This window comes from Salmo salar, chromosome ssa10, assembly GCF_905237065.1.
Source record: "Salmo salar chromosome ssa10, Ssal_v3.1, whole genome shotgun sequence".
Taxonomy (NCBI): Eukaryota; Metazoa; Chordata; class Actinopteri; order Salmoniformes; family Salmonidae; genus Salmo; species Salmo salar.
The window spans coordinates 32,469,632-32,482,877 of NC_059451.1; the positions used below are offsets into that span (position 1 = coordinate 32,469,632).

Here is a 13,246-nt window from a genome sequence, read left to right on the forward strand (position 1 = left end):
CAACAGACACACCAGTCTCTACATTGCAGATGAGCTGAACAACAGAAGTTATTTGCACTGGTGACAGACAATGCTGCGAACATGAAGGCTGCTTGGTCTAAAGTGGAGGATTCCTACCCTCACATCACACCCATTGGCTGTGCTGCTCATGCATTGAATCTGCTCCTCAAGGACATCGTGGCACTGAAAACAATGGATACACTCTACAAGAGACCCAAGGAAATGGTTAGGTGTGTGAAGGGTCATCAAGTTATAGCAGCAATCTACCTCACCAAGCAAAGTGAGAAGAATAAGAGCACCACATTGAAGCTGCCCAGCAACAACCGTTGGGGTGGTGTTGTCATCATGTTTGACAATCTCCTGGAGGGGAAGGAGTGTGTCCAAAAAAATGGCCATATCACAGTCTGCCGATATGGACCGCACCATCAAGAGGATCTTCCTGGATGATGTATTTTGGGAAAGAGTGGAAAGCAGCCTGAAACCTATAGCATTAGCCATTGCACGGGGATTGAGGGAGACAATGCCATCCTGTCTTATGTTCAGAATCTGCTTGCAGATGTAAGAGAAGAAATCCATACTGCCCTGCCCACTTCACGGTTGCTCCAAGCAGAGGAAACTGCAGTTCTGAAATGCATCAAGACTTTTGCCGAAAGCCCATTCACGCCGCAGCGTACATGTTGGACCCCAAGTATGCTGGCAAGAGCATCCTGTCTGGTGCAGAGATCAACAAGGCCTATGGTGTCATCACCACCGTGTCTTGCCACCTTGGCCTGGATGAGGGCAAGGTTCTTGGCAGTCTGGCGACGTACACTTCCAAGCAAGGGCTTTGGGATGGAGATGCAATATGGCAGTCGTGCCAACATATCTCATCAGCCACCTGGTGGAAGGGACTTTGTGGATCTGAGGCTCTTTCCCCTGTTGCCTCCATCATCCTCCAAATCCCACCAACATCAGCCGCCTCAGAGTGAAACTGGTCCTTGTTTGGGAACACACACACCAAAGCACACAACAGGCTGACCAATACAAGGGTTGAAAAATTGGTGGCCATCTGGGCAAATTTGAGGCTTTTTGAGCCTGACAACGAGCCATCCTCAACAAGGTTGGAAAGTAACAGTGAAGATGAGGCCTCAGAGTCTGATGTTCAAGAGGTGGACATTGAGGAGGTCCAGGGAGAAGAGATGGAAGCCTGAGAGGAAGACAACCAAAGCTTTAGTTTCTAGACTGTCATTTTACAGATGTATGTTGAAAACGTTTTTGGGAGATGTGATGGATCATCCAATATTCCTTTTATTTTCTTTTGTTGTTCAGTGAAATCATCCCAAGTGAAGAGTCGACTCATTTAATTAAAGTTAAATTCATAACTAAATCGATTTTTTTACATTTCTATTGGAAGGATTTAATAATTAGCAATTATGTCTAGTTATGATGAGGTAAAAGGTTTATGCTTCTGTCTCCATACGATATGGTAAATATATCCAATGCAAAAAACATCTACATTTAAATGGTATTAATATAATTTGCATATTTTTCCATTAATTCCCACAGAATGTTTCCACCTCTGAATATTCCCCAAAATGTGCAACCCTAGTTGTGATTATATATATATATTTTTTATGGTATTACTTAACTGTGGATGGAAACATGGTTAGTGCTGTTATCCTCGCAAGGGGAAGGTGCTGAAAACAGGGGATCCAATCATTTTTACTGCCATCTTTGAGATGTTTTTATTTTACTTGTTAAACAAAATCTTTCGCTAAGCAATTGTATAAGTATAAATAATGTTTTTTTAAATGTTGAGCATACAATATAACTCAGTATTCATATTATATATTTTATACAGTATTTTTTGCTCCTCTTTATCAAGGTATCCAATAATTCGGGACCCCACTGTAACATAGAAATGCAGTGAAATAAGGGTTTGTCACAATTTTGGACAAATCCGTCAAGACACGAACCATGAGAAAGGGTTAAAAATTATACGTATACACGTAGATAAACGGCAGAAAAACCGGCAGATTATTATCAATGACATTTCAACAGCTGTTAATAGGTTGTCCACCGCAGGAAATCCTCACCGGTACCCTAGTTTATAGAAAGACCCTTATACTGTCCATCATGCAATATGCATAACATGAAATTGCATGCATAACAAGCATGGCTAATTAATAACTACTGCCATTGCTAAAAATATCTTAACAAGCATGCGACAATTGGCTTTGTCATCGTTCCTTTTGAAACCAGAGAGATGGTGCAATATAATCTTTAGATTATTAAGGAAGTTGTAATCTTTGGGTTGTCAGGGAAGACTCACCGTCTCAGCGTCCAGCAGCACCGTGGGGCACTGGGAGCGTGAGGTCATGACCTCTAGGGAGCTGAGGAACTGGTTCCCCATTCGCTGCAGCCTCTCTCCCAGAAAACGCACTGACGAGTGTGTGATGGCGCCAAACTTCCTCTGCATGCTCTATAGAGAATAACACAATCAACAGAGCAAACACACACACGGCCAATACACAGAGTGTACAAAACATTAACAACATCGTCCTAATATTGACTTGCACCCCATTTGCCCTCAATTCGTCGGGGCATGGACTCTACAAGGTGTCGAAAGCGTTCCACAGGGATGCTGGCCCATGTTGACTCCAATGCATTGGGTGGACCATTGTTGTTACACACAGGAAACTGTTGAGCCTGAAAAACCCCGTTCAAAGGCACTTCAATCTTTTGTCTTGCCCATTCACCTTCTGAATGGCACACATACACAATCCATGTCGACAATTGTCTCAAGGCTTAAAAATCGAACATTTCTCCTCACCTTCACCTACACTGATTGAAGTGGATTTAACAAGTTAAATCAATAAAGGATCATAGCTTTCACCTGGTAAGACTGTCATAGAAAGCTGTTCTTAATGTTTTGTATACACAGTACAAATCATAAAAACACAAAACATAAATAAACACAGAAAACATACACTAAATATATCCCGCTCCTCTCTCACCTTAAATAGTCGGGAGAACACATGGAAGGTGTACACAGCAGAGGACCCATCCGTGTCCGACAACATCTGGTTGACATGGACACGCCAGGCATCCTCCTCGTCCTCATAGGCAACAGGCTGGAATGCTGCCAGGATGGCAGAGAGGAAGGGAGAAGGGGGAGGAGAGGCCTGGATCTCTGGGAAACCATCCTGATCGCCCTCATCTTGACTGAAAACACACAGGATCAGTTTCAGTACTACTGACATACACACACACACACACACAGGATTCACCTCATTCTGAATGTACACACACACCCCCTAGCTCTGGCTACAACCAAAACAACATCACTCTCTCTATACATCGCTCTCATCCTCTCACTGCAGATGTTTTTGCTGCAGTGTTGTTTCAGCAGAGATCTACTGCAGAGCCAGACACATGGTGCTTTACCATCTTAACACATACACACACACACACACACACACACACACACACACACTGATACTCACAGGCCTGTGGGACCAAACAGCCTGATGAAGCAGACAGAGTAGAAGTATCTGATACCTGCGCTGCCGAGCGCTGTGGAGGACACAGTCTTCGTCCTCATCCTCACCTTAACTAGCGCCTCTCTCTCCCTCCCTCTCTCTGCAGCACGGTAACACTGCATCTCTCTGCCAGCCTGCCTAGAACACTGCACTACCGTACCATCCCAAACATGACTAGAGCAGAGCTCTGAGCCCAGAATCTGACACACACATACGCAGCAACACAGAGCAAGGCCCCAACCTCACCGGAGGAAGCTCAACATACAGCCTTCTACTGATTTAAGCTTTCTGCCTAGCACACACATCATACGCACATCATGCAGGCGCAGCAGAGCCCTTTTGTTTTCCGGGGGAGGATCATTTGGAGCACTGCCATTCCCTCTAGCGATCTATCAAACTGCCTGGGTTTTGGAGAGAGGGAACATTCATTTAAGCACGTGTGTGTACTGAATGAACAAGCAAGAAGTGTGTGCACGGTTTCTACATCTCAAGTTGAATACAGTTGATTTGTAGCTGTACTGTGACCAGTGTCCTCTAACCAGAGTTTGCCCACCTTGATGAGTGTGTATATAAAAAGGCAAAGAGAAGCCTGAGCTGGCCCACCTTCAGAGAGATGCCCTCAGCTCCCACCCAGCCCAAATGGGAGTAGAGCCAGTGATGTGGTCACCCATTATAGCAGCTCCAACACACACACACACACACACACACACACACACACACACACACACACCTTTAGCACATAGCAAATATTGTATGTGTCACAGTACCCAGATCCACAACACACACAGGTTGGGAGCACCACAGGGTCAGCCGCAGAGCAATTCCCCGGAGCAGATTAGGGGGTAAAGTGCCTTGCTTAAGGGCACATCGGCAGTAGGTGGCACCTGAAATATTTATGCCAGCATTACTCCAGTTGCTGGCTCACTCCCCACAGATTCCGTTTGTCAATATGGTTGTCCACATGCAAGTATGAACTGAAAACAGGTATGCAAATGTGACCAGAATTTCAATATAGAGACAGGGTCTATGTATACCTGCCAATACGTAATGGATCATTTATACACCTGAAGACATACAAACTGATATCTGACTAGATGCCACAACCACTGCACCTTTGGCCACTGGTACAGGTCCTGGTACAGGTCCTCTGATATTGGAGAGTAAAGTTAGCAGAGTAAAGCAGTCTTACCTGGACATATCAGAGAAGTCGGCCTCCTCCTCCTCACAGCGTTCATCCAGCTCCTTCAGCGCCAGCGTCACATCCTCCTCACACACAGAGCCACAGGGGCTGTCTGGGATGGGGGGCAGCAGGGGCAGGGTCGTAGGGGAGTCCCCCTCCTCACAGAGGGACCCCGGCGGGGTGTCTATGGTCGGCAGGCGAGGGGGGGCCGTGTCCAGGTTGTCATGAGGGTCCTGAGAGTCTGTGAGGTCAAACAGCTCAGGGGGGTCCGGGGGCAGTGCGGGGGCACTGCTGCCAAACCCTGTGTCTGTGCTCACACTGCTGCTCAGCTCGTCTGCCGCAGTCATGCTGACCCCATCCTGCACAACACAGCCAGCAGGAGTTGTTCAGGAGCAGGTTAAAAATATAGTATAAACAGTGGTTCTCAAACCTCTCCTCAGGGACACCCAGGGGTTTCACACTTTTGTTGTAGCCATGAATTAGCTCACCTGATTTACCTATTCAAGGCCTTGCTATATAGTTGACATCAGGTGTGCTAGCTCTGGAATAGATCAAATACATGGACCGGCTGGTGCTCCCCGAGGAGAGGTTTGGACCGGCTGGTGCTCCCCGAGGAGAGGTTTGAGAACCACTGTACTATATAACACTACTCACACAAAATGACTCATTCTCTTGAGACCCTACGGTTGCCACAGCAACAGCCCTTATGAGAATCTCCCTAAGAATATCTACTTAACCTTTATCTATGCCTGAAGTAGAAACATTACTGGCTTCCTCAATATATAACATTAAAGAATACACTATTATTCTTAGCTATAGAAGAGGGAGCGGAGTCTTGGTCAGCATAATTCAAAAGATGGATATTCACCTCACAGTTCATACTCTAAGTTTGTGACTCTCTAGAGAAAGGCAAATCAATAAACAGAAGGGCCAATATCACTCTATGGAGCTGGCCTGCCATTAAGAGAGGCCCTCAGGGTAATAACACACTGACGTGACCAGACGACAGGCTGAGAGCTAAAAGGCCTTCAGATAGATGAGATGTGTTGCACTCTGACGCAGTCCAAGCCGTTTGGATGGATCAAACGACTGAATTATGGATCACAATGAATGACTAGAGTAGTTAAGAAAAAGACTAAACGAGAAGGTTAACTTTGTGAAACAAATCATCATTTTGGTCAATAAAAGGTTTTGACTAGGTTTTGTTTAATCGTAAATTACAATTGTAAGAAACGTAGCAGCTAGCTGCTAAGCACAGTAATACTGGAAACTGTCAAATGTAACAGTTGAACATAAATCCACATCAGTGACTGCGGTGCTGTGTGACAGGGCAGTAATCTGCATTACCCCACAGTGATAGTCATATTACAGGAAACAAGTCAACACTTTTCATGCAAGACACATCCACAGAGGGAGGAGTGGGGAGTGCAGGGGGAGGAGTGGGGAGTGCAGGGGGAGGAGTGGGGAGTGCAGGGGGAGGAGTGGGGAGTACAGGGGGAGGAGTGCGGGAGTGGGGAGGAGTGGGGAGTGCAGGGGGAGGAGTGGGGAGTACAGGGGGAGGAGTGGGGAGTGGGGATACAGGGAGAGGAGTGCAGGAGTACAGGGGGAGGAGTGGGGAGTACAGGGGGAGGAGTGCAGGAGTACAGGGGGAGGAGTGCAGGAGTGGGGAGTACAGGGGGAGGAGTGCAGGAGTGGGGAGTACAGGGGGAGGAGTGCAGGAGTGGGGAGTACAGGGGGAGGAGTGGGGAGTGCAGGAGTGGGGAGTACAGGGGAGGAGTGGGGAGTGCAGGAGTGGGGAGTACAGGGGGAGGAGTGGGGAGTGCAGGAGTGGGGAGTACAGGGGAGGAGTGGGGAGTGCAGGAGTGGGGAGTACAGGGGGAGGAGTGGGGAGTGCAGGAGTGGGGAGTACAGGGGGATCTAGAACATCTAATTGAAAGGACTTGTCTTTCCTCTATTTAAGAGTCTAATGCATTAAGGAGAAGAGAGAGTGTGGCAGGCTGCCAGTGTGTTCCGGTGGCTATTTTACGGAACACTTTTAGGAGTGGGTGGACGTCTGGGCCGTCGTGGAGGGATGAGTAATAGTATTAATGGTTTTATCCGGGGCTCATTACACTAAGACCTGAGCCTGTGATGGAGAGATGTCCTTGGGCTGATATTGAGATGATAGGTATAAGAAGGGACAGGAACGAGCTCATACGGAAGCTCCATTCACATTACTGGGGAAAAGACGGGGTGTTATTTCTCACAGAACGGCCCCCATTGAACATTCCCCGTCTCAGTTTCGTTCACACAATCACCAGGAGTAGGTCTGTATCACTGTGTATGAGACAATCAATTCAAAATGGGCTCTCCGGGGACAAACATGAGCAGCATAAACTATCAATACAAAACCTAGACAGAACTATACATTGTGTGGAAGACTTGTTGAGCAAGAGTGCATCCTCACCATGGTTACACAGGTTAGTAGTGGTAGATAATGGATAATAATTGAAGCTGTTAGTGACTGCATGTTAGTGTGGTTTACCTGATTGTGTTCCCTGGTTAACTGTGCTCACTGGTTTAATCTAATGCATGTTTCTGTGTTGCTTCACAATGCTCTCTAATGGAGTGGACGTAACTAGCTCATACTCACACATGGGTCTGCCACACAGAGTAGGACGCTGGCGTCCAGTGCTCACTAATTTAACAGTGAGTTCAGTTGAGTGTTCAGGTTCCAAATTGAGAGGTGACGTTTCGCCTGACCTGAGGTGAGCATTGACAATCTCTCCCACAATCACACATTTAACCCCACAAACCAGCCAATCAGAGGAGCAAAAGCTAGCCCACCACAGCACCCACACACCCAGAGCAGCACGACAAGTGGAGAGAAAGAGATGGAGACGGAGGGAGATGTGAACAGAGAGAGTGCCCCCTACTGCACACCAGGTACAGCTCTTTCCCTAGAGGCAGACAGAGAGAGGAGGCCGCCGCCAACTGTGTGTGAAACATGAGCGAGACAGAGAGCGCAGCAGAGGTAAAAAGAGGTTTAAAGAGGAGAATAAGGAGCTAGAAAGAGCCGGAGCACCACAATTTTGTTGTCCCGATTGGTCACACCTCAGGCAGCTGGATGGAGTCAGAGCAGGCCATCTCCAGTGCAGGGCTGTTCAGCAGGGCTGTGGTCTCCTCTGACAGGGCACTGCTGGACGACTCCTGGGACTGCTGCAGAGAGTCCACATGATTGGACGTGGCATCATCCATAGCAGAGTCACAGTTCATCTGGAGTGAGGGGAGGGAGAGAGAATAAAAAACATGGTTCAACTTCTCCATTTAGAACTACAGTATCAGTCAAGAGTGGACCAAGCTGTCATCAAGGCAAAGGGTGGCTACTTTGAAGAATCTCAAATATATTTTCATTTGTTTAACACTTTTTTGGTTACTACATGATTCCATGTGTTATTTCATAGTTTTGATGTCTTCACTATTATTCTACAATGTAGAAAAATAGTAAAAAATTAAGAAAAACCCTGGAATGAGTAGGTGTCCGAACCTTTGACTGATACTGTAGATAGTGAATACAAAATGAAACCCCCTAATGAAATATCTCCATATTATCTGGTCCTCTGCATCTCCAGGATATCTGCTGGTGTACTGTTTAGTTTAGAATAACATGTTCTAAAAACATGCTATATTCCAGACATTATTACAATATCTCTTTGTTATTTGATCATTCTGTCCGCAAATGATATGCTGCATGCTCATAGTAGCATTGTTTAAAAGTTAATACAGATATGTCTCTGAAGCTAAACATGTTCAAGTCTTTGGGTCACTAGAGGCATTCTCACTTGCACAGAGCACAATCAAGAGCAGAGGAGAGCATAGACGGCTCTAGAATAACAGCTTGGGAAGACTGCTCTAAAATGGCTAGTCAGCCAAAGCAAAGAGGAGTTTGAGAAAGGCAGCCAGAGGTTTGGGTTATTGGGATCATGCTCACAAAGGAACATGCTGTTAATTTGATGCCAGTTGTAACTTGACTAAATCCGTTTCATTGACATGTCATGCTATGGACTCCTTTCAGTTTCATCTTTATGTAGCTAATCTCCCAGCTATAGTGTATGTGAATGAGTTGTCTGACCTAAACATATCAGTTATAGTGTATGTGAATGAGTCGTCTGACCTAAACATATCAGTTATAGTGTATGTGAATGAGTTTTCTGACCTAAACATATCAGTTATAGTGTACGTGAATGAGTTTTCTGACCTAAACATATCAGTTATAGTGTATGTGAATGAGTTGTCTGACCTAAACATATCAGTTATAGTGTATGTGAATGAGTTGTCTGACCTAAACATATCAGTTATAGTGTACGTGAATGAGTTGTCTGACCTAAACATATCAGTTATAGTGTACGTGAATGAGTTGTCTGACCTAAACATATCAGTTATAGTGTATGTGAATGAGTTGTCTGACCTAAACATATCAGTTATAGTGTATGTGAATGAGTTGTCTGACCTAAACATATCAGTTATAGTGTATGTGAATGAGTTGTCTGACCTAAACATATCAGTTATAGTGTATGTGAATGAGTCGTCTGACCTAAACATATCAGTTATAGTGTACGTGAATGAGTTGTCTGACCTAAACATATCAGTTATAGTGTATGTGAATGAGTTGTCTGACCTAAACATATCAGTTATAGTGTACGTGAATGAGTTGTCTGACCTAAACATATCAGTTATAGTGTATGTGAATGAGTTGTCTGACCTAAACATATCAGTTATAGTGTACGTGAATGAGTTGTCTGACCTAAACATATCAGTTATAGTGTATGTGAATGAGTCGTCTGACCTAAACATATCAGTTATAGTGTATGTGAATGAGTCGTCTGACCTAAACATATCAGTTATAGTGTATGTGAATGAGTTGTCTGACCTAAACATATCAGTTATAGTGTATGTGAATGAGTTTTCTGACCTAAACATATCAGTTATAGTGTATGTGAATGAGTTTTCTGACCTAAACATATCAGTTATAGTGTATGTGAATGAGTTTTCTGACCTAAACATATCAGTTATAGTGTACGTGAATGAGTTGTCTGACCTAAACATATCAGTTATAGTGTATGTGAATGAGTTTTCTGACCTAAACATATCAGTTATAGTGTATGTGAATGAGTTGTCTGACCTAAACATATCAGTTATAGTGTACGTGAATGAGTTGTCTGACCTAAACATATCAGTTATAGTGTATGTGAATGAGTTTTCTGATCTAAACTTATCAGAAACCTGAACTGACTTTCAGTAGTATAGTTTGGGTCTGTACTTTACTTACCTAACAAACAAACTTATGGGGGAAGGGGTACTGGTATGTGGGTAAGGAATAAAATGAGGGTAGCAGGTCTAGGATTGGGGGTGAAATAGTGACCGTTAACAGCGGAAGCAAGTGTCTAGCCCCCGCCCATACCAGGCACAGTAGTAGCTCTGCAGTAGCGCTGCTCAGTGAGCGGGCAGACATGGACACACACACACACACACACACAATGCCAGCGGGCTGTGTGAGGAGCATGGAGCGGGCGGGCGGGGGACAGGGCCACCCTTGTGTTGGGTGAGACTTACTAGGCCAGAGCGGGTGAGAATCTGGCTAGCGCTCAGTACCTCCTCCTCAGACGACTCGTCCGTGTCCTCCTGGTTGGTGAGGTTGAGGCTGGGCGTGCTCCCGGTGTACTGGCACTCCTGCAGGGACGGCGTGTCCCCGTCTCCCTCCCCCTTGTCCATGCTGTCCAGGGAGCGCCGACGCACACCCCAGTTGAAGTTGTCCATGCTCTCCCCCTGTAGGACACCCAAGGAAACAGCAGTCAGATACCAGTAGAACTAATTTAAGTTTGAGATAGCTGAGAAAATGTGGATGAATCACAATAGCACAAGACCAAACACAAGAAAACAACAATGTATGCCACTAACACATGACATCTAAAGAGCTGTGTCTGCAGTAATGGGAAGTGGAGGACATGACACCTATTCTTTCAGGCTGTTTGACCTAATCACTTCACGTGCAGACTACATTGATCATGAACCCAAAAAAAGCATTTGTGGCATGCTTCATTGGCTGTCTGTTTCTAGGCCGACAAAACAGGTGCTTCTACAGGGTGACAACAATCACATGACTGACAGAGGGACAGAGGGACACCAGGGCACTTAGGATGGCAGCTTTAAAAAGCTCTTTCTGGCCCAAAACGTACCTGGAACTCCTTGTGGCGGGGAAAGAGGAAAGGTAACAAGTGGGTTAGAACGACTAGTAGGGACAGTTACAGGACAACATGGAAGAAAAGTCATACCAAGACCAGTACAAACACACAGATGTTAAAACACAAGCTCAGACGTACTTCAGCGCACACACACTGAATGAAACCATTTATTGTCACCAAACAACATGATCCGAAATGATGGTGTAATAGCAGAGAGACTATTGTAAATGATCCTATACAAGACATTAAAAAGTGTGTGAGTACAGATGGCTTCTCCTACTGTACAGTGAATCACCCCTCACCTCAGCATCCTCCAGCTCCACATCCAGGAAATCAAAGTCCTTGAAGACTCCAAACTGCTGCTCACTTCCTGCATCTTCTCCCTGCATATCCTCCTCCCTCACCACCTCCTCCACCGTGGGGATCAGACTGGTCTGCTGGTCACTTGAGTCCAGGTCCTCGTTGGACGAGAACACCACCTAAAACATACACAGAGAAAGATATAACAGTTATGATAAATGCGTTCAATAAACACATGGAGGGATGGCTGGGATATATTCTGTTGACGTAGATCACTAATCACTAGTCATGCTCGCTCACAGTTTGACATGCCAGGTGTCTTACAGAAGGATTCTTGGGAATGCCAGACTCGGGACCACACAGAGAAAGAACGTTCATGAGCTTCTCTCTGGTTCTCCTCTGAAATAAGACGACACAATTAAATATTAACTAACAAATAAAGACATTTAAACATATCAAACCTCATTGTAACATATCTATTGGCTGTAAGTACCTGAGAGAGTTGAGGCCTCTTCCAGCTGACAGGCACCAGGCCATTGGAGTTGGATCCAGAAGAGGTGGAGGATGTGCTCCGGGTCACAGCAATGACCTGCGGCTTCCCATTCCGCCCTGCAGCTGTGCGCTGGTCCCCATACTTATGCCCTATGATGGGCGTCTGGGGGTTAAAGGTTACACCAGTTAATCTAGATTGTACAGATGTGATAATTTTGTTTAAAAAGGTAGGGCTAAAGGTAAAAGGTGAGTGAAAGAAAAATGGAAAGAGTGAAAAATAGAATTTAAAAAAAGAATTGGAGAATGACGAAAAGATGACAAGAGGACAGAGGTCGGGACAGAGCTTTTAAAAATTGTATTTAACAGTATTTTACCATGTTAGTTTCGTTGAAATAAAAACATTTTACAAGGGAGACCTGGCCAAACTAGCAGCACAAAGTTTCATACAAAGACATGTTACAACATAAAACAAAGCACTACAGTTTATAAACACATTGAGCAGGCAAGACTTCACCTCTGAGATGTCGAAGTGGAAGTCCAGCGTCTTGCCGGGTAGCTCTTTAGAGGAGTTGATGAAGATGCGAGTGAAGGCGATCTCTGGGGATCCAGAGGACTCGGAGCTGTAGGAGCGCTGCACCTCGTCTGGCACCACCAGGCTGGCCGACCGAGACACCACCAGCTTCAGGATGTTCTGGGCCTCTTTCCAGTACGGGCTCTGGGGAACACACAGGATCCAAACACAGAGGTGGCGTTGGTTAAATTGTCAATAAGACAGGATTTCATGTTTTTAAAAATGGGTAAAAGCACACCTCCGTTCTAGGGAAGGTTAAATAAAATTTGATTGGTCACAGACATATTCAGCAGATGTTATTGCGGGTGTAGCGAAATGCTTGTGTTCCTGGCTCCAACAGTGCAGTAGTATCTAACAATACATACACATCTAAAAGTAAAAGAATGGAATTAAGAAATATATAAATATTAGATAGAACAATGTCGGAGTGGCATTGACTAAAATACAGAGGAGAATACAGTATATACATATGAGATGAGTAAAGCAATATGTAAACATTATTTAAAACATTAAAGTGACTAGTGTTCCATTATTAAAGTGGCCAGTGATTCCATGTCTACGTATATAGGGCAGCAGCCTCTAAGGTGCAGGGTTAAGTAACCGGGTGGAAGCCGGCTAGTGATGGCTTTTTAACAGTCTGATGGCCTTGAGTTAGAAGCTGTTTTTCAGTTTCTCGGTCCCAGCTTTGATGCACCTGTACTGACCTTGCCTTCTGGATGATAGCGGGGTGAACAGGCAGTGGCTCGGGTGGTTGATGTCCTTGATGATATTTTTGTCCTTCCTGTGACATCGGGTGCTGTAGGTGTCCTGGAGGGCAGGTAGTTTGCCCCCGGGCAGACCGCACCACCCTCTGGAGAGCCCTGCGGTTTTGGGCAGTGCAGTTGCCATACCAGGCGGTGATACAGCCCAACAGGATGCTCTCAATTGTGCATCTGTGAAAGTTTATGAGGGTTTTAGGTGA

At 45.3% G+C, this 13,246-nt stretch overlaps 2 protein-coding genes across 30 annotated transcripts in view; both read right to left on the reverse strand.

Moving 5' to 3' along the window:
- fryl (furry homolog, like) overlaps nt 1-13,246 on the reverse strand; it is a 90,454-nt gene that overhangs the window by 11,566 nt on the left and 65,642 nt on the right. For 16 of the 29 annotated variants that reach the window (XM_014122950.2, XM_014122951.2, XM_014122953.2 and 13 more), the window contains 11 exons: nt 12,229-12,429; nt 11,716-11,877; nt 11,523-11,621; nt 11,225-11,401; nt 10,917-10,925; nt 10,294-10,506; nt 7,795-7,956; nt 4,711-5,060; nt 3,836-3,922; nt 2,997-3,204; nt 2,312-2,461 (listed from right to left, as the gene is read on the reverse strand). In XM_014122950.2, coding sequence (XP_013978425.2) covers nt 2,312-2,461; nt 2,997-3,204; nt 3,836-3,922; nt 4,711-5,060; nt 7,795-7,956; nt 10,294-10,506; nt 10,917-10,925; nt 11,225-11,401; nt 11,523-11,621; nt 11,716-11,877; nt 12,229-12,429 — 1,818 coding nt within the window. Of the gene's footprint in view, nt 1-2,311; nt 2,689-2,996; nt 3,205-3,835; nt 3,923-4,710; nt 5,061-7,794; nt 7,957-10,293; nt 10,507-10,916; nt 10,926-11,224; nt 11,402-11,522; nt 11,622-11,715; nt 11,878-12,228; nt 12,430-13,246 lie in introns of those variants that run through there. The other 13 variants (XM_014122961.2, XM_014122947.2, XM_014122960.2 and 10 more) reach the window with 9 other exon arrangements.
- Nucleotides 7,963-10,287, reverse strand: LOC123724401 (uncharacterized). Its single transcript, XM_045687668.1, has 2 exons — nt 8,855-10,287; nt 7,963-8,812 (listed from the first exon to the last, which is right to left on the reverse strand). The coding sequence occupies exons 1-2, from the start codon at nt 9,910-9,912 to the stop codon at nt 8,764-8,766; spliced, it is 1,107 nt and encodes a 368-aa protein (XP_045543624.1). The 5' UTR covers nt 9,913-10,287; the 3' UTR covers nt 7,963-8,763.

Coding starts and splice junctions, on each gene's coding strand:
- LOC123724401 (XM_045687668.1), bottom strand. CDS start 9,912: ATGTTTAGGTCAGACAACTCATTCACGTACACTATAACTGATATGTTT. Junction 8,813..8,854: donor ACTATAACTGATATGTTTAG/GTCAGACGACTC, acceptor TGATATGTTTAG/GTCAGACAACTCATTCACAT.